The 19,024-nt window shown below is 45.8% G+C and overlaps 1 protein-coding gene across 4 annotated transcripts; it reads left to right on the forward strand.

Annotated features, from left to right (window-relative positions):
• The first annotated feature begins 10,083 nt into the window (after nucleotides 1-10,083).
• On the forward strand, nucleotides 10,084-18,821 carry TPM4 (tropomyosin 4). 4 transcript variants are annotated; one of them, XM_015651694.3, is made up of 9 exons: nucleotides 10,084-10,480; nucleotides 12,454-12,579; nucleotides 15,445-15,578; nucleotides 15,843-15,960; nucleotides 16,347-16,417; nucleotides 16,634-16,709; nucleotides 17,003-17,065; nucleotides 17,145-17,214; nucleotides 18,411-18,821. In XM_015651694.3, exons 1-9 carry the CDS (start codon nucleotides 10,367-10,369, stop codon nucleotides 18,491-18,493), a joined length of 855 nt encoding a protein of 284 aa, XP_015507180.1. In that variant the 5' UTR covers nucleotides 10,084-10,366; the 3' UTR covers nucleotides 18,494-18,821. The 4 variants fall into 4 exon arrangements, with proteins under 4 accessions (XP_015507180.1, XP_015507182.1, XP_015507183.1 ...); XM_015651696.3 differs by lacking the exon at nucleotides 18,411-18,821 and adding an exon at nucleotides 17,699-17,929; XM_015651697.3 differs by lacking the exons at nucleotides 10,084-10,480; nucleotides 12,454-12,579 and adding an exon at nucleotides 13,268-13,458.
• Nucleotides 18,822-19,024: the final 203 nt, after the last annotated feature.

The raw sequence follows: 19,024 nt of genomic DNA on the forward strand, positions 1-19,024 counted from the left end.
GTTAGCAAAGTAGGCATTTAGCAACCTCACAGCTATTTAACATGGCCATTTTAATGAAGAAAAGTACAGCTGCATAGTGACAAATTCCTCACAGAGGACAGCCACAGCACCCTGATGAGATAGAGCCCGGCTGTGTGAGCACCTCTCATCATTGCAGTGCAGATTCCCTCCTGATCTGCACAATTACTGTTCACAAACAGTCTGGGACCCTCCAGAAGGGGTAGGACTCATTCACTCCTCATCATACTCTCATATATATGATATTGACTCAGTCAAGCTCCTCATGGTTCACTGTCTTGATTTCCTCGTCCTTTCAGATCGCTGTCTAATTGCAGGGCTGATCATTTCCTGTGCAGAACAACACGTGAGTGGCATCAGCAGCACAGGGTTGGAGGCATAGCAGGCAAACAGGTGGCACACAGGCCTTGAAGAGGAACTTGGGGAAATACAATGCCACCTCTGAAAGGAAGGAGTTGATGTCAGCCACAGGTTTTAATTGACTGATCCTGCAAGGCAGACTCTGGCAGTCACAAGATGATACTTCAGAACAAACACCATGAGATAAGGAAGCCTTTTTTTGCTCTTTTTCTCAAAAAGATCAAGTCACCCTCTTATCTTGTAGGTGACTTTTCTGCAGTCCATATTACAGGCATTAATTCCCTCGTTCATTCTTCTCAACATAGACCAGTATTCTGACCAAAGTACTGCAAGAAAGTTGAGTTCAGGGTCTGCTCTTCACAAAAAAGGAGCTGCTCTTGCCTAGCAGATAACAAAACGGTCTGATTTTCAGATAAGGCAGCAGTCAGCTCCCATTGAGAATAAGAGAAGTGTCCACTCTCCCATGGGGGAACAAGGAGGTGTCCACCTTTCTTACACACCTCCCTTTTCCCTCCCCTGCACATTATGTCTCTGCCAAGAACAGCAGCAAATATCTTCACTTACACTACAGGCAGTGGAGATTTCCCTGTGCAACTGAGAAGAACTGAAGCTTCCACTTGGCAACATTTTCTTTTCAGCCTGAGTCACTCCAAAGGTATGATTGTTATGGTGGGTCTGGGATTCTTGGGTCCTTGCTCTGTCACTGAGTTGCTGCAAAGGCTTGAGATGAGTCATGTCATGGCTTCATGTTTCTGTTCACTCACCTTATGACTGCACTATGGTGTAACGCATGTTCATTACGCACCTTGTGGGAAACAGCGTTTAGTACAGTCATGGTTTGGGAGCATTTCAGGATGCCTGGATCTACAAATATGCCAATAACCTTGAAGACAGAACAACACTACCCCTATTAGAGATGGAAAAACTGAGGGATAAAGCTGTTACAACCAAGAAAAGGCAAAAGGTCAGTCTGTGGTACCCACATCCAGGTACGTCAGTGAGGGGTCTCATTTTCAGAGACCTGCAGAAACCCTCAAGCCCAGAGCCTGGTGATTCCATCTCCATTGGGATGACATTGACTTAGGGACCCAAACTTCATCCCTGGTGTAAAGCCAGAGTCTCAGGGGAAAAGCAAGGGTCTGATCCAATTCCCAGAGCCATCCAAGGACAGACTTTCATTGATGGCAGCCAGACCTGGAACAGGCCCCAGGCACACCATGGTCTGATGGCTTTGGCCAACAGAATTTGCCCAGTGAATGCCAAGGGAAGCATAAGGCATCCTCATTTCAGCAGAGCCTGTCTGGTGTCAGTGAGTCCATCAGCTCCATCGTTCTAGCATACGTGACAGCCTGACAGTTGCCAAATACCTCCCTCAGACACCTTTCAGACAGATCCTGTTTATTTTTAGGACAGCTCTTTTCCCATCAAGGCTCAGATGCAAATCATTATAGAGAAAGGGGGGGAATGGTGGCAGGAAGAAAGCAGCCATTATTTTTATTTCTCTGCCGATTATGTGGTTGCAAACTTTCCTCATGTACCCCCATCTGCCCACATTGGGACCCTTCATTTTATGAAAAGGGATGATTATCCTAGCCTATGAAAGCAGGATAAGGAGAAGCAGAGCAGTGAAGTCAGCTTATGAAATATTGAAGCAATGAAATCCTCACTGGAACATGTGAATGTCTAATGCCAGTTTCAATTAATTCCGGATTTTTCATTAAACCACTATTAAAAGCAAGAAGACAGCAGAAATAAGGGAAATTGACTTGAGCAGTATATTAAACAGCTTCGTTTTTCTTGAGGATGCTTTATTATCTGTCCAAAGCAATTATTTCACCAGCTCCTGATGGTTTGTGGGCTAAACAGACGTATGAGGCAAAGTTCTAGATCTCTCCTCAAAATTATTTTAATTTCTGTCCCCTATCCTGCACCTGGCAGCCTGTCTCTGGTGATGTCTCTGGGATGTCATATCTGGAGGATAAGACATGGAGTCGCAGTTCTGGGAATCCCTAATAAAGTGTCACTCTGGCATTATTTACAAATCAAATAAAAACTTGTTGACTTAAGCTTTTCCCCATATTGAGGGCAAACAAAAGAAAACAAAAGACATGCAAATATTCAGAGACATTCATTAGGAAAGCTTGAAAAGTAATTTAAAACCCAGGTGGGCTGTGACTTTTTTAGGGACAGAAGAAATAAAGCAACAGCATTTATAAAATGTCTCCTGTTCTCAGAGCTTCTTTACTCCATCGACTAGAGCAAAAGAGAGACACCTGCCTAAATTAGGTGCTTTGTTAAAATGTCTCAAGATGGTTGAGATGATCTTGGGCCTTATAACTTCTCATAATGACAGAATAGAGACATTCATTTCTTAGGTAGGTGAGCTTTTGGTGGGGTTGTTTGTTTGACAGTGGCTGTTTTGCTGTTACTGTGCTGTTCTCATTGAAAAGGGCAACAAAGAACTGGGATGTTGCTCAATGAAAATATAAAGGTTTTTATAAGGAAATAAATGTTTCAATATGGAAATAAAGGTTTCTTGCTACTAGGAAATAAAGGTTTCTTTATTTTCTAGTAGCAATCATAGGGAAACTGAAACATCTGGGAGAAATCTGATCCCGATTGCCCTGGCAGAACCTGTAAGTCTTTGAGGAAATCACCCAGCCAGCGCTGTTCTTTTGCCAAGGCAGACCTTTTGCTGTTCCCTGAAGCCCTCTGATCCCAGGACTTGAGGCCAGCCATGCTAAACACTAAGGATTTTCCTCTGCTGTTTCTTTGGGGTGACTTTATGTCTGGGAGCAGAGACAGAGCAAGGGACAAAGCATGAGAGGTGACCACCCTGGTCAGGTTGACCAGACTTTGTACCTGCAGCTCTGCAACACTGGGTACTAAGAGGGGATTTTTGTCAGACTCCCAAAAAGACTCAATTCAGCTGCTGGGCACATTCTCAACCCAAACACTGTTCTCCTGCTCCATTAACCAAAGGTTCAGAGGGAAGGCTGCAGCATTGTGAACTCTGACACCCACACTAGTTGCTGGGGAGCAGGAGGCTGGGAAAGTTTCATTCATAGAGTAAATGGCTGTGCAGGCTATACAGTGATAAAACAAGGTTATAAATCTTCAGTCCAATATGCAGCTGTCACTTAATTCATCAGTGCCTCAGATATCTCAGGTGATGGGGCAGCTTAACCCATTGGACTTATATTTCTAAAGAACCAGAGGCCCCAACTAGAGCTGTACCACCACGTGCCAGGATGAGTAAGTCCTTTCCTATCACTCAGTGCTTTACTCCTCCTGAGATGTTCTTGGTTATGAAATGACTGGGCTCTCTTTATATGTCAAGCTACGTCTACAGCAAATGAACAAAGAGCTAATAAATGATTAATAAATGCTTTGAGAAATGAGTTATTAAATGCAACAGCTTTTTAGAGTCCAATGGATAAGCACAAAATATGTAAGCCCAAGTGATAACGCTTTCTCCTGATACAACTTATCTGCAGCACACTGCTCACAATTGCAAAAGGGCTTAGGAACACTATTAACTTCTTGTGCACCAGCAAAAAAAGAGCCTTTCTGTGATAGAGGAGCACTTCTCCTGGGGATTAAGACAAAATCCTCCTTGTTTAGACATTTTAAATCCAGAAAAGCTGGAAGGTGCTTACTTTAATGTATATGGGAGCTATGAGTGTCAAGTGGAGCCCCAACCACCCATCCTTTCCTGGCATTGGGGAAAGTGTCAACATCTTCCTGCCCTGTTCTAAGCCACAGCCAGGAGCTCTCATCTGCTCCACCAGTACAACATATTTTTTTAAAAAGATGATACTGTCATTCCTTCTGCTACAAATGAGGATTTCTGCCACTAGCACAGCTGAAGTCACCAAGTAAAGCAGATCCTGCTGCAAGTATCCAAATCAGACTCCAAAAGGCCCTACAACTGCTCTGGCCAACTGCCCAGCAAAAATACTACACTACTGGGAGTCGGTGGACTATTTGGCATGGAAATGAACTTCAAACTGGCTCCAGGAAAATAAAAAGGTATTTATATTTAGTTTTGAAGGAGCAAACCTTCGAGGTTTTGGAGTTGCAAAAGTTTTCTGAGCAAAAGTTGGATGTGAGTTGGTGACATTTTCTGGTGGAAAAGGTAATGTGAAGGAAAAAAATACTGGTAATGCACATGTTAAATGAACCAGTCAAGTGCAGACAATGGAAAAGCTGAAAAATTGATACGGAGGAAAGCATTTTGTGGTGGTAGCTATTTCTCACTGCAGTATAACTTCCCAGACTGGAGATTCATGACCCTCAGAAGAAGTCTGTATCCTTGGGGTTTGGCCTGAGGCAGCCCATGACTCACTCGCCTGAGAGGGTTGGCTATAAGCTGAGAATAAGCAAGACAACAAAATGGTGGTGGAAACAATAAAACAAAAGATAAATGAGTTAACTGATAGAAGAGCAAAAAAACTGAACCTCTGCACACAAAGGAGGTCCTGGATGGAGATTCTTATGCCACAGCAAATTCTTATGCCACTGAGGACTCAGAGGAGCTGCCATCTTAGGCAGCCAGCTCCATTCCTTTCAGGCGAAACAAATTCAGGTGCCTCAGTCTTCAAAAGTGAGATGGGCGGAAATAGAAGATTTGAGGCTCTATGAGCCACTCCAGCTGCAGCACCATCATTTTCCAGAGGCTCAATGAACAGAGAGAATCTGTGGGTCTGCATTGCCATCTAACGGCAAGGGAGAGCTTGAAGCGTTGGCTGTGGCCCAGCAATGGGCTGGAACAGCAAAAAACAAGGAGTTGGCCCGCAGGGATAGTCCTTTGCTTTAAATGTAAATCCTGCCTCTGCAGCTGAAAGGTCTCACCGATGAAGAGCAGTCCAGAGAAAAGAAGGGTAGCCAAAATCTTCCAGTATAGGCTGCCGATTCCTTATTTTCTAGGATCCTCTCCATTCTGCATTAGCCAGAAATATCAGCATGCATTCAGGGTGGGATTTGCTTTCTTCTGCTGCACCCTATGCTGACAGTGAGGCAGGCTTCCCAACCAGGTGTGTATTTCAGGTATTGAGTGAATTCTGCCATCCTGTTTAAATCAGTCTAAAATTCATTATCGCGGCTGTTCAAAGATCCTGCTGGGAAATGCAGGTAGCCAGGATTATTAAAGAAAAGAGGTAGATTTCCCTTGGATCTAGGCACAGGAAAAGCAGATCTACTATTTTCATCCCACTAAGCCCTATACCTTGGGTTCATCAGTGGTCAGTAGTGGATACTTAATGAGAACATATCAGAGAGAGAGTATTTCAGGTTGGTACTGGCACACACACTGAAGGGTAAAGGGAGAGCACTCTGCAGGGACAGCCCACAGAACAAAAAATTCACTGATATGTGAGGGTTTACAGATCTTGTCATTTAACAGGAAATGCCAGGAAGAGACAAGCTGCATGTTCAGTCTAGTGCCACCCTTTCTACTGATACACCATATTATGTAGTTTCTATAACAGAAAATTTACAAGATAGTGGATTGTTAGGAGATACTTTACTGAAATAAAGGAATTTTGTAAAGGACTATCATCAGCTTCTTTCTTCTGCTTTGAATTGCTTCTAGCTTTGATACATTCAGCTTTGTATATGAGGAGTTGGAGCTCAATCTGTGAAAGAGAGGAAGGAGATCCTTTATGACCAAAGTTTGGAGCAGAGAAGGAGCTGCAGGAGAAACCGGGGGATATAAAGTGTCTGTTTTTTCCAGTTAGTGAAATGAGCCATGCTGTGGGTCTCAGCTAACTGCTGGGCCACAAAATAAGAGTAGGGATAGACAGCAGAGAAAATGTTGAGACCTGCCAGACTTCAGGCCACAAGTTTGACCACCCCCAGTCTGTTCAGATGCCTGCTGTGACAAGCTTCCCATGCAGCCTGCTGCCAAAGGAATGAGCACACTCTCCAAAAATCCAACTTAATTTCCTTCTGGTATCCTCTCATATTTACACACCAACCTTGCCAAGCTTTGCTCAGCCCAAACAATCCCTCAGAAAGAAAAGGAAAAACAAAGGAACTTTTACTGCCTGTAAAGTACCTTCCTGCCTGCCTGTAACGAACAGGAAAAAAAAGAAATGGTTTAGAGTGCTCTTCTTTCTCTCTTGGTTGCTCACTGTTTCCCAAGCTAATGAAAACCAGAGGCTGTGGGACTGATGGGATTATCATCACTGAATTCTTCAGGTGTTTCTCTCCTGAAGCAGGGAAGGGAAGAAGGGCATGTACCTGGTTGAAGGGCTACAGAGGGTGACATGTTTGTTGATGTTCCTTTCTAAATGTCAGTCTGAGTCATGCAACAGAGTTGCTTAGAAAAATTATCTTCCTGCAGTTGAAATAGAAAGGAAAAATAATTTTTTTTGGTGTTTGCTTCCCCAGCCCTGATTCCAAGCCTGCCCGAGCCTGTGGCAGGAAGGGGACTGGTGAACTGACTGGAAAACCACTTCTGCTTCTCTCAAACATAGAAATTATGAAGAGGCTGTGAGAGCAGCCACAGGAACAGCTCAAAATGCACACCTAAGGGTATAAGCAGCTGTTGTCCCAAGGAGCAGCACGCACAGCCTTGTATCAGCCTCCATTCCACAAGTTCCTACATGTGCTGGATCAAACAGGGCTAACACAGCCCTTCCCACTCTGTTGCCTCCCCTTCTGTCTTCAAACTACACCCCAAAACTTGCTCCTCTGAGTCAGAGAGCCTGTGGCACATCCAGCCGCATGGCATGCAGGACCACGAGGTGAAACAGGTCTGAAGGCTGGATGACAGCAGTAGTATGATTGAGGGAAGGAAGCCCTGAAGGAGCCATAAAACACAGCCAGCTGGTTTGAGCAGACAGGAGCAATATGAGCTGGACCACCAGGTTGCAGCCAGCTGAGGAAAGTTATTAAAAGTATGTATTTTCCCAAAAAAATCTGGTGCATATCACCAGGGCTGTGCTGAAGAGGCAGCAGCAGCATCACAGTTGTGGCTGCCATGACCTCGTGTGTCCTGTGATCACCCTGTGGTCACCAGCACTGACCCTCACTCAGCTCCTTGGGTTTTCACCCCCAAACCCCTGCAGAGCCAGAAAACTTCCAGGACAGGAGGGCGAGAAGTGCAAGTGATTGTGATTAACATGGTTTATTGGGCTGTAATGACATTTCTCAAGGTTTGGAAACACTGATAACACAATGCTTCACCCCTATGCCTTAAACCTGCTCCAGGCTGGGGTCCTACGTGATTTTACCTTCCACTGTTCAATTCACAGAACAGCTTAGAAATCATTGGAATTGGACTAAAAAAAACGCCCGGGGCCGCAGAGGTACCTGGGAAAAGTACATTTAATTATGTGAAGTGTTCAGAGGGATACAGGCACACACCAAGTGCCAGTGCCAGCACTAGCTTCCAAGCAAACACTGAACCTAGAGCTGTTAAAAATTCCGAATATTTCTTTAATACTAAAACAAAACCAACCAACCAAAGAAAAAGAAAAAAAGCGGGGGGAAAAGGGCAAAACACATATCCAGAAAAAGCAGCCCCAAGCACCTGCGGCTATCCGCCGCCGTTCGTAAGGGCGCGGCGCGGGCGGGGCCGCGGCCTCGCTGGACGGACCCCACAGCCCGCCGGGAGCCGAAGTCCGCGGTCGCCGCCATCTTGGAGCCACCTCAGCACAGCCCCCGGGGACTCGCGGCAGCCATCTTGGGGTGGGCGGTGGAGACCACGCATCAGGCGGTTTTCGTAAAATTAATTCATTTTGACTTAAACAACTGTAAATCGTTGTCGTGTTTTAACCCCAGCTGGCTACCAAGCACCACGTAGCCACGCACTTGCTCGCCCACAAGCGGGATCAAATCAGAAGGGTAAAAGCTGGAGAACTCGTGGGTTGAAAGGAAGTTTAATAGGGAAAACAAAAGCTGTGCACACAGGCGAAGGAAAACAGGGACTTAATTCCTGTGGGCAGGTGTTGCACACAGGCACAACAGGAGAGAACAGGGCCCCATCCCATGGAATGGTGACATGGGAAGACAAATGCCATCGCTCCAAAAGTTCCCCATTTGCTCCTCCTTCTCCCCATTTATATCCTGAGTGTGATGTCAGATCTGGAATATCCTGGCTGGGTCCCCCCTCCCAATCTCTCAGGCACCCCCAGCCCCTTCCACAGCATGGTTCTGTAAGTGGCAGGAAAGGCCTTGGCTCTGTGCAAGCTCAGCAATAACAGGAACATCACTATATTTTCAATCCTGTGTACAGAACGAATTCAAACCACAGCCTCGTACCAGCCAATGGGAAGGAAATCAACTCTATCCCAGCCACAGGCATTGTGCTGGTGTTGGCTTTGTGTCCACTCTACCATCATGTTTAGCTCAATAAAGGGCAGATTTTTCCTTAAAAGTCTCTCCCAAATACCTTTCAGTGCTGTGCCAGCTCTGCCCCAGAGGATGGGGAAGTTCTGAGTCTTGTGCCAAGTGTCCTGGTGTCCTTATGGCTGGGGATGCTGTAAGCACTTGCACGGAGGGATGGAGGGGTTGTGCAGGAAGTTCAGGCTGTGACATGGGAGGGAGCACAGGGCTGCAGAGAGCAGAGCATGGCAGAACTGAGGAGGGAAGGGGCATTGTATGCTCAACAGGACCTGGACTGGGGAAAGAACTGGGGGAATGTGAAGGCTGGGTATCAGGAAAAGGTTCTTCCCCCAGAGGGTGGCTGGGCACAGGACATACTCCCCAGGGAACAGTCACAGCCCCAAGGCTTCCAGAGCTCCAGGAGTGTTTGGGCAACACTCAGGCACAGGATGGGACTGTTGGGGTATCTGTGCAGAACCAGGAGTTGGACTTGATTATCCCTGTGGGATCCATCTCAGTATATGCCATGGCTTTATGCAGGTGCCAGGGTAGCAAAATCACAAAGTACTGCCAGGTTGCCCTGGAAGGTGCCTTACATCAGAACCTCAGAGCAGTCAGGACAAGGCTGTGAGGTTGGGCTGTGAGGCTCAGTGAGAGCATGTGAAGGGATGGAATGGTTTTGGGGATGCATTTAATAGAGTTGCAAAAGGAAGCAGAGCTCGTTCTGGGGCCATTGTATGTTCTGCTTGGTGGAGCAGCTCCACTCTGTCAGTGGAGCTACTCCTGTTCTCCCTAGAGCCTGCTCTTCCCTGACAGAGTGAAGGTGACTCCTTCATACAGCAGAAGGAATCATTTAGGGTGCTCATCAGACTGTGACTTCAGGTGTTGTTCAGTTCCCCAAGTATTTAGTGAGGGAAATTCCAAGGACAGGCACTCAAACTCACTGAGTTTGCCTTGAGCCTGAACTTGACATCTAAATTTGAGCTCTGTTATGTGTTATATTATCACACATTATAGCTAGTTCCTTAACACCAGTGCTTATTTTTACATCACAAAACCTCTGCTGTCTCATATCCTGCATCTTTTTATAACTTAAATTTAGCCACCTCTTAGGCATAGATGTTTTAAAAATTTTATTTATTTATTTTATGGATGGATTTATTTTGGAGTAACCTGAAGAGATCCTTCCCTTCATTAGCCTCATGCCATTATTGCAGGAAGGTAGGCCATCCCCAAGATGTGCTGGGTTGGTTAATTGCTCTGCGCACACGAAGGGGAGCTAATCAGCTTTTTTTCAAGCATGTGTTCATATGTCAACACTTTTGCTTCTGTCAGAAGCTTAAAAATGGAAACAGTTTTCTCTTTAAGAAAACAGGACCCAAATAAGGAGATGGAGTGGTGAAGATTCCTCTAGTGAGTCTGTTCCAGCTTATTCCTTAGAAAGGCTGTGGATAGAACACCGGAGAAGAGGCCAATAGATCTGGGTTTTGTCCAGGGGGCCTCTGGTTTTAAAGCTCTCTAAAACCACTTGTAGCTCATTTTCCCTGTGACTTGCCTGGGTACAACTTCTTTCTCTGTCTAAGCTGTTAAAAATCTAGAATTTTACTAATCAGATTTTTTTAGTTGTGTGACAGATCCAGCCTGTCCTTGAGCAAAAATGGAAGCTATTAAGAAAAAGATGCAGATGTTGAAGTTAGACAAAGAGAATGCCATTGACAGAGCAGAGCAGGCTGAGACGGATAAGAAGGCAGCTGAGGACAAATGTAAGCAGGTAAGTGGAAATAAAATCACTGGAAATGTGTGTGCTGTGGAAGTATAACAAAATACTGTGTGGCAATGCTCTGATTCAGAAAGCAAAATAATTTGAAGTCAGTTTTCTGTTAATCTTCTTTTGAAGTGTTTTGCCTTTTTGTTATGCTTGTACAACCAGGACTAGGCTGTAACTTCTCAGCCATTTCAGTCTTTCCAAAATTAACATCATGAGCAGATTATTAACAGTACTTTCTCTAAGTTTTCTTGAATCTTACAGAATTGTCCTAATTTTCTCATGCTTTGATTCCATGCAAAAGGCCTTTACATATTTAAAATCAAAGCTGTAAACCCTGACACCTGTAGGACTAGTGCTAATAGAGTCAACTGTGTCTAAACATTAATTAAGCCTCTCCCTGAAGTGAATTAATAAAGTTCACTTCAAGTTCTCGGTGCAGAGAGTTCCCCTTAGAGGTGCCAGCTAAGACTCAACAGGAGATATGTTCTCTTATTATTTTTTTTTGTCAAGAATAATGGACAATATCCTAATTTGAATGTTGTTCTTTTAACTGAATTCTAATGATAACATTTTCATGTTATTTTGCTTTTCAATATCTTTATTCTGGGTGTCTGTCTCGTATTTGAGCTTTAGTATTTCCAGAATGATATTGAAATGTTAGCTGACTACATTCAAGTTTTTACAGCACTTCTCGTAAAAGTACAACATCTTTCCCTTTTATGTTCTCTAAATTGGGCTGCTTCTATGTCTTCCACACTGCTCTAATATGTTATAAGCATTTATCTGACCTAATATTTCTTCTTCTTTAGAAAAATAAATCTTTGATCTTACTCCTCTTTTCTGAATTGTCTTAAATTTTTCAGCTTCTTTTTTAATGTGGGCACAGTACTCAAACAGTTACTTAAATATTCATACACAAAGCCAGCATCTGCTTTATGCTGTTCACTGTCCCTCCGTTAGAATATCCAAGCAAGGTTTGCAGTTCTCTCACACTATCTGGTTACTCTCTGCAACGTAACAACATTCCAGAAGAGCACACTATCAAAAATGTCTTTAAAACTACCAGTGAAACTAAAATGAAGTACACCAAAACACAAATTATTCTGATAGAGTAAATTTCTGTAAAGGTGGAGCTAAATGGATAAATCAGTATCTCAACAGACTGAGTTGCTGTGTGTTGCAAATGAAAGGATGAAGCAGATGGGTTTGCAGGCCCGCCCTTATCAGCAGCAAGCCTTTGATAACGTGAATTCTTCAGGGAGCATGAGACAGTTTCTCACTAAACGGTCTCCCGGCAGGTTATAAATAGCACCATTTCTAGTGAACAATATGGATTTATATGGTATGGAGGAATCTGAGCCTCATTGCACAATGTAGCATATCATGTTGGGCTACAGCTAGAGAATAATCCAGGTTGGAAAGGGACCTCCTAAGGTCACCAAGTCCCACTTATAGCAAGGCCAGCCCTGTTCCCCTCCACATCCAGCGTACCTCATTTGGCTTGAAGTGTCCTGAACCACACACAAAGATCGTTAAGGAAGGACCACTAATTTTTTTCAGCTGTACAGGAATTAAATAGTTCCCCAAAAGATCACCAGGTAAGTGTTTGAATAAACACTGAAAGGACATAATTCAAAAACATCTATCCTTATGCTGCAAAACTGCTGCAGGATGTCCAAAAAAACAAAAATATGAGGTGAAAAAGGGCTTGTACCGAGTTCTGTATTAAACCAGATCCTCTGTGTGTGGTGGCAGGCAATGTTGTTCAAAGTTGACATGTTTTTAATGATCCTTCCCTAGCAACTGCTTCCAGTCATTTTCAGACTGCTGTCAGAAGCAGAACTTTGATCTGGTCTTTTATGGTTTTTTTGTATGCTATATTGGGTTAAAACTAATAATAAAGAGTGGTTTTGTAATATTAAATTGTAACTGATACTACATCAGTCTGCTCACTTTAGGGTTTTTTCTCTTGAAAGGTAGAGGATGAGCTGGTAGCTCTGCAGAAGAAGTTGAAAGGAACTGAAGATGAGCTAGATAAGTACTCAGAGGCTCTCAAAGATGCCCAGGAAAAACTGGAGCAGGCTGAGAAGAAGGCCACCGATGTACGTATCCATGGCTAACGCTTGCCTGTAACTCTGTTCTGTGTATTTTGTATGCACTTCACTGGTTATATGCAGGATATAATATGTGGGGCATAGAAAGGCGGGGTTACGGTGCCCGGTTTTAATCTCCTCCCCCCTGCTGAAAAGGGAGCGGGGCTATGCTGCACCGAGACCGTGGCACACGCAGCTGTCCCCGGGAGCCGGCATCACCTGAGGCTCGATGGGTACCTGGAGGGTACCTGGTGGGCCCCGGTGGACCTTCCCCCACACCCCCCCAGAAAGGATGGAAATTCCCGAGGAAAGGAAAAATCTCCTTTAATAAAAGTAGACAAAATGGTGACTTTTGAGGGAAAATGGGACGACAGTAGAACTACGCCGTAGCACAAGGATGCCCTTTGCCTTCATCCCCGCGGCAGGGTTAAAGGCCAGGCCAAGCTCCCCGGCACAGCCCGCCCCGTTGTGGCAGTGACGAAGTGCGGCCAGGGCCCGGCAGCAGCACCGTGCACACCGGGTGTCTGAGGCGCGGGGAGCGCGGCGGGCAGTGCCCGGCAGCAGCACCGTGCACACCGGGTGTCTGAGGCGCGGGGAGCGCGGCTGCCGGGGCCGCAGCCCGGGCCGGGCAGGAGCGGGGCGGCTCCTCCGAGCGACGTCACCGCCCCGCCTCCCGCCGCGTGACGTCACCGGGCCATTGAAAGGCGCGGGCCCGCCACGTGCAGCATCTCCGCGCCCAGCCCGCCGTCCGCGCCCATGGCCGCGCCGAGCTCCCTGGAAGCCGTCAAGAGGAAGATCCAGTGCCTGCAGCAACAGGCGGATGAGGCGGAGGATCGCGCCCAGGTCCTCCAGCGGGAGCTGGACCTGGAACGGGACCTGCGGGAGAAAGTGAGACCGCCCGGGCTGCCTGCTCGCCTATCTCGGTCGCTCTCTCCCGGGCTGCTCCTTCCTTCCTGTCTCTGGCTCTCTCTCGCTGGGGCGCGCCCGGCTCTTCCCCGCTGCGGGAGGACGGCTTGGCCGCCGGCTGCCTCCATCCCTCGGCTGTCCTCGCGCTGCTCCGCTCCACTCCGCACTCACCGCCCGCGGGAGCCGCCGTTGCTGCCGCAGCGCCGCGCCCGCACCATCCTGGCCCGCCCGCGGGGGAACCGGGCGCGGCGGCGGCTCGGCCCCGGCGCCCGCCGCTTATCGCGCTTTGGGGCCCATTCCCGCGGAAAAGGCGTTTGAGCACCGATCGGCACTGGGGAGCGATCGAGAGTTTAGTAGGAAATGCCTGTTTAATTAGGGAAAAGCGCTGCATGACACAGGAGCGGGGAGTTCCCGCCTCTCGGCACCGCACAGCTGGGAAATGTCCGAACTGCTGAAAAATAACTTTCCGTCCTGGTTTTCACAAAGAAATGCGAATTCTCCGCTAGCGTGCGGCTCTCCCGGGGTTGGACAGCTGGTTTCACTTAGATTTGTGTGCGATCAGCCTTCCCGGCATCTTCCTGCTATTTTATCACATGTCAGCGAGTTAGTTTTACCGTATAAGGACTGCGGGCTGCTGCTGGGAGAGGTGGAGCCAGGCTCACCCCAGATTCCCAGTGGCCCCGGCTCCAGAGCCATGGAATCTTGCTGAATTAAAATGTGACTTAAAAGTACCCTATCTAGTGGAAGAAGTTGCTGCTACAGAACAGATCCCAGTTTTGTACATGATCGATGACTTGTCTGTAAATTGGGAAGTTAAACACTGCACTGGGTAAAAGCAGATGAAATGTTGGATAATTTATGACTAGAGGAATCCTGGGTCAGCTTCCATTTGAAGTCATTGAACTCCTTTCCAAGATGGCTCAGAAGTGAATGGAAACCACTTCCTCTAGCTTAGGAGTGGTCAGTGACCAAATTTGCTAAGCTGCAGCAAAACACAGTGTTTTTTTCCAAAGTGTTTTAACATAAAGCATAAAACAGCTGCCCCTCCAGGACCTATATCTCATAAAAGTGATTGGAAAAAAAAAGCTAATCTTATATATAGCAATCCCCCTCAGATTTGGGGACAATAACAAGCACAAGCTTGGCAGTTACTAAAGCAGGGCTTTATTTTCCTTCAAAACCAAGCAATTAAAGGACCCTTATCTTAATAAACACATGCTTATGGACACCAATTTGTCCATGTTGTCTATATCGAGCCTTTCTCCCAGCAGTCTCTTCCATTTATTAACTAGTCTTTTTCAGACTTTTAATGGTGTTCAGTTACTGTGCAGTTTATTCAATAATACACAAGCAGATCTTACTATTAAGAAATGCATCCCGACTAATTCCTTAAGTACCACAGAAAGGAAAGGAAACTTAAGACTATATCTAATTTTGTCCCAAAAAAGCCTGACTCTGCCATGCTGAGGCCACTGTCTGTGCCCAGCTGACCACATAGAATCTACAGCGTTGCAGGCTAGGGAGCCAGAATGGATCAGGAACTGGCTCAGACTTCACAGTGAGCTGTGACAGGGTGTCACTGAAACCAAGGGCAGAGAAATCAGAGCTGAAGGTTTTGGAACTAAGCCATGATGGATACGGTTCATTCTTTAAGTTTGTATATACGCAGCCCTGTGAAGTGCTTCAGAAATACCCTGATCCATTTGCAGTCCTGTAGAGTTCCTTCTTGTGAGGCAGGAATGGTAAGTGCCATTAAAAAAAAGAAGGGACAAACACTCACTCTATACCTTGACATTCCTGAGATGCCACAGATAAGGCAAACAAAAAAGCAGAGGCAGAAGGGCCTCTGAGCTCCCTTGCATGTCCCAGGGAGATGCTGGTGCAGTTTAAGGAACCTGATTAGTTGGGAGCATTTTCCAGCAGCAAGGGGCTGGTGTAACCCCAGTTCTGGGTGGTTGTTTCTTGCAGGCTGAAGGTGAGGTGGCAGCTCTGAACAGACGCATCCAGCTCGTGGAAGAGGAGTTGGATCGCGCCCAGGAACGACTGGCCACAGCCCTGCAGAAATTGGAGGAGGCTGAGAAAGCAGCAGATGAGAGTGAGAGGTACGTTCTTTTTTTATTTTCTGTCGTAAAAAAAGTGGATATATATGAATTAAATACTCCTGTGTCATTTAGTATCTGCATGTGCTCATGTGGGCTGCAGGTCAGAGACTTGCAACTTTTTTACAGGCTTGATTAAGTAATGCCATGATGAACACGATGGTCATAATGGGCCACTTTTGGGTCATAAATACAAAATTCCACTTTGTGAAGTTGAGATAGAAGTGCCATAATGCTTCTACATTAAACATGCTTTGACTTCTGCAGAGGAATGAAAGTTATTGAGAACAGAGCAATGAAAGATGAAGAGAAAATGGAAATTCAGGAAATGCAGTTGAAGGAGGCCAAGCACATTGCTGAAGAAGCTGATCGCAAGTATGAGGAGGTAAAAGGGAGAAGGAAATGGTAAAACATACAGAAGGGCCATGAACAATAATGCTACTCTTCAGTTTAGCCCCAACAAGTAGGAATTTTAATAGTGATTTGCAGCATGTTAGGTACCTAATGCTAAAAATACTGCAAAATCTAAATAATTGGGGAGGGCTGTTGTAGCTTTATGTATGTGTATTGGTATATCCTTTAACTGAATTCCTTATTCTAGAGGAAGCAAGAATGGAGTACTTCTGACTGCTTTTTGAAATCTGTAAGGAAGGTGTCCCAGCCTGTGGCAGGGGATGGAACTAGAAGATTTTTGAGGTCCCTCCCAACCCAAACTGTGCTGTCATTCTGTGAACTACAGACTGGCCTGACACAGGTGTTGTCTTTTTACAGGTTGCCCGTAAACTGGTTATTTTGGAGGGTGAACTGGAAAGAGCTGAGGAGCGTGCAGAGGTGTCTGAAGTGTGAGTAACTTTTTAGAGTTCAATAAAGATCAACATTCAATTTCATTAAGAAAATCTGGTAGGCAAACATGTAGTTAATACTTGCAGAAGTTTGTTTGTACACTATATACCTGGTTTTCTTCTTTCAGACTTAATTACTTCTTCCTTTGTATTCTTTAGAATCCTCCAATCATAACAGGAACACTAATAATTCATACTTACATTTTCCCCTTATAGTAAATGTAGTGACCTTGAAGAGGAGTTAAAGAACGTCACAAACAACCTGAAATCTTTGGAAGCTCAATCTGAAAAGGTTGGTTCTTTCAGTCAACTACAGGACATGGGCAAAGCCAAAACTTGTGTATAGAAATCATAGAAATAAACTAGAAATACAAAGCAGATGAGAGGTTTTACCTGCCTGCTTGTGGATATCACTCCTTCAGTTCTGCCCAAACAAGCCTGAAGGTCTGGGGGAGAGAAGGAAAGCATGGAAATGGTGTTTGCAGCTGTTGTAAAAGGACGAGTGCTTATGAATAGGTCACAGTTGCATAAACATTTATTCTTTTTGCTACAACTTCCCTTAAAGAGTGTTTATTGTTTTCACAGTACTCAGAAAAAGAAGATAAATATGAAGAAGAAATCAAGATTCTCTCTGACAAGCTGAAAGAAGTGAGTTTGGCCATCCCTAAACTGTCTTTGGGCATAATCTTTCTAGGAGCGTCCAATGATGCTATTTCAACTTTTTTAGGCTGAAACTCGTGCGGAATTTGCAGAGAGAACTGTTGCCAAACTGGAAAAGTCTATTGATGACCTGGAAGGTATGGAATGACTCAAGTTTCGTTAAAAGTGTTCTGTTTCAAATCAGAGAACAAATTCAAGGAGTGGGTGGTTGGTTTTATTGGGAAAGAACAGCAGCACTCATCAGGCATATTGGTAGATGGGTGTGATGTGTCCACTGGACACCTGCCCTGTGTGATGTAAGTTCTCCTGAAAAAGGTTTTCTTTCATAAGGTTGGTAACAAGGACCTGATTATGGCCAATTTTTCCACACCCTACTTAATCAGTTTACTGGAAAATAATTGCGAGATTACAAAAAGACAAAATGTTCACATAGGTGAAACTTCTGACCAGCTTTGTGAGCCTTTTGCTTTCCTTCTGATACTTAACTACACTTCTGTTTTGTTTTTCGCCCCAACTTCTTTGGCTGCTGTTGCCTTTTGCCTGTCTTCGTTCTCCTCCTGTGGCTTCTTCTCTTCCCTGCATTTCTTGCTGGCCTATTCCTGCTGCCCTCATGACTGACAGATGAGCTCTACGCTCAGAAGCTGAAGTACAAAGCCATCAGTGAGGAGCTCGACCATGCCCTCAACGACATGACCTCTTTGTGACCTGCCCTTGTGTGGGGACTCAGGGCACTCACTGTGTTTTCTCAAGCTTTTCTTGCCTGTAATCCCTGTCACTCCTGTGCCACTTCCACAAGCAACCCTTCCACCCCCATGGGAACTGAGCTCAATAAAACATAACCTCTGCCTTTCATCTTTAAGGGTTTACTTCTGTATAAATCACCTCAAATACGCTGGTGATGACACCAAAAACACATTCAGCTCCTCATGTGGGGTTGGGCAAGACATGGTCAGGATGGGGCAGGACCTGGCTCTGGCAAACACTTGAATTTTAGTGTTCCCAGGGATGCAGGTGTCAGCAAAAAGCTTTAAGTGCACTCATTGTCTACTTGTGCTCCACCAGCCTGGTTAAAAACCTCTCAGACCAAGGAGAACACAGCACAACATGTCCTATAAATGACACAATGACACATTAAAACACAGGTCTTTCACATTCCATGAGACATGTCCAAAAACCTCCCGTAAGGACAGCAATTACAAAAAAAATAGCCCTGTTTTGACGATACTGCTATAAAGGTGTCTTAAATATGAAGGTAAGTTGCCCCAGGTTTTATTTAAAGAGAAAAGGCTATAAAATAATGTGATTTAAATCTTGTGGTTTTCTTTATCACCAGAAAAACTTGCTCAAGCCAAAGAGGAGAACTTGGGCTTGCACCAGACACTGGACCAGACGCTAAACGAACTGAACTGTATATGAGAGGCACAGAGCTGACAGCACCCACCAGGAACCAGCCCTGTCCCTGCATCGTTCCTCTGTCCTTTCTCTCTCTGTATCCTGGAAAAGCCAATTAAGTTATGACCAGCAAAGCCACACCATAGGCTCTGGGCATCCCTCGGGGCCAGCTCATCCCGAGAGCCCCCAGGGAGCCCCTGATGCACCGGGGCTGCTGCGAGTCCCGTGCCGTGGCTGTTCTCACGGTTCTTTACTCCTTCCATAGAAACCCCGCTAGAAGCTGCACCCGAGCGGTGGCGCCACGTCCGCGGGCCCCTGTCCCTGTCGTTTCATATTAAACAATTTCTCAGTACCGAGGCCTCTTCGCGGCTTTTTATAGCGCTGCTGCTCGGGGCCGTGGCGTCACGGTGCGGGCTGTCACGGGAGTGACGTCATACGTCACCGCCCGGCCTCGCCTATCCGTAACAGGAAATGACGAACACCAGCGGTGGGGCCGACAGCCAATCGCAGCGCCGCTTACACTCGCGTCAAGGTCGCCCGCCAATGGTGTGCCGG

Source organism: Parus major, chromosome 28 (assembly GCF_001522545.3).
Source record: "Parus major isolate Abel chromosome 28, Parus_major1.1, whole genome shotgun sequence".
Classification (NCBI taxonomy): Eukaryota; Metazoa; Chordata; class Aves; order Passeriformes; family Paridae; genus Parus; species Parus major.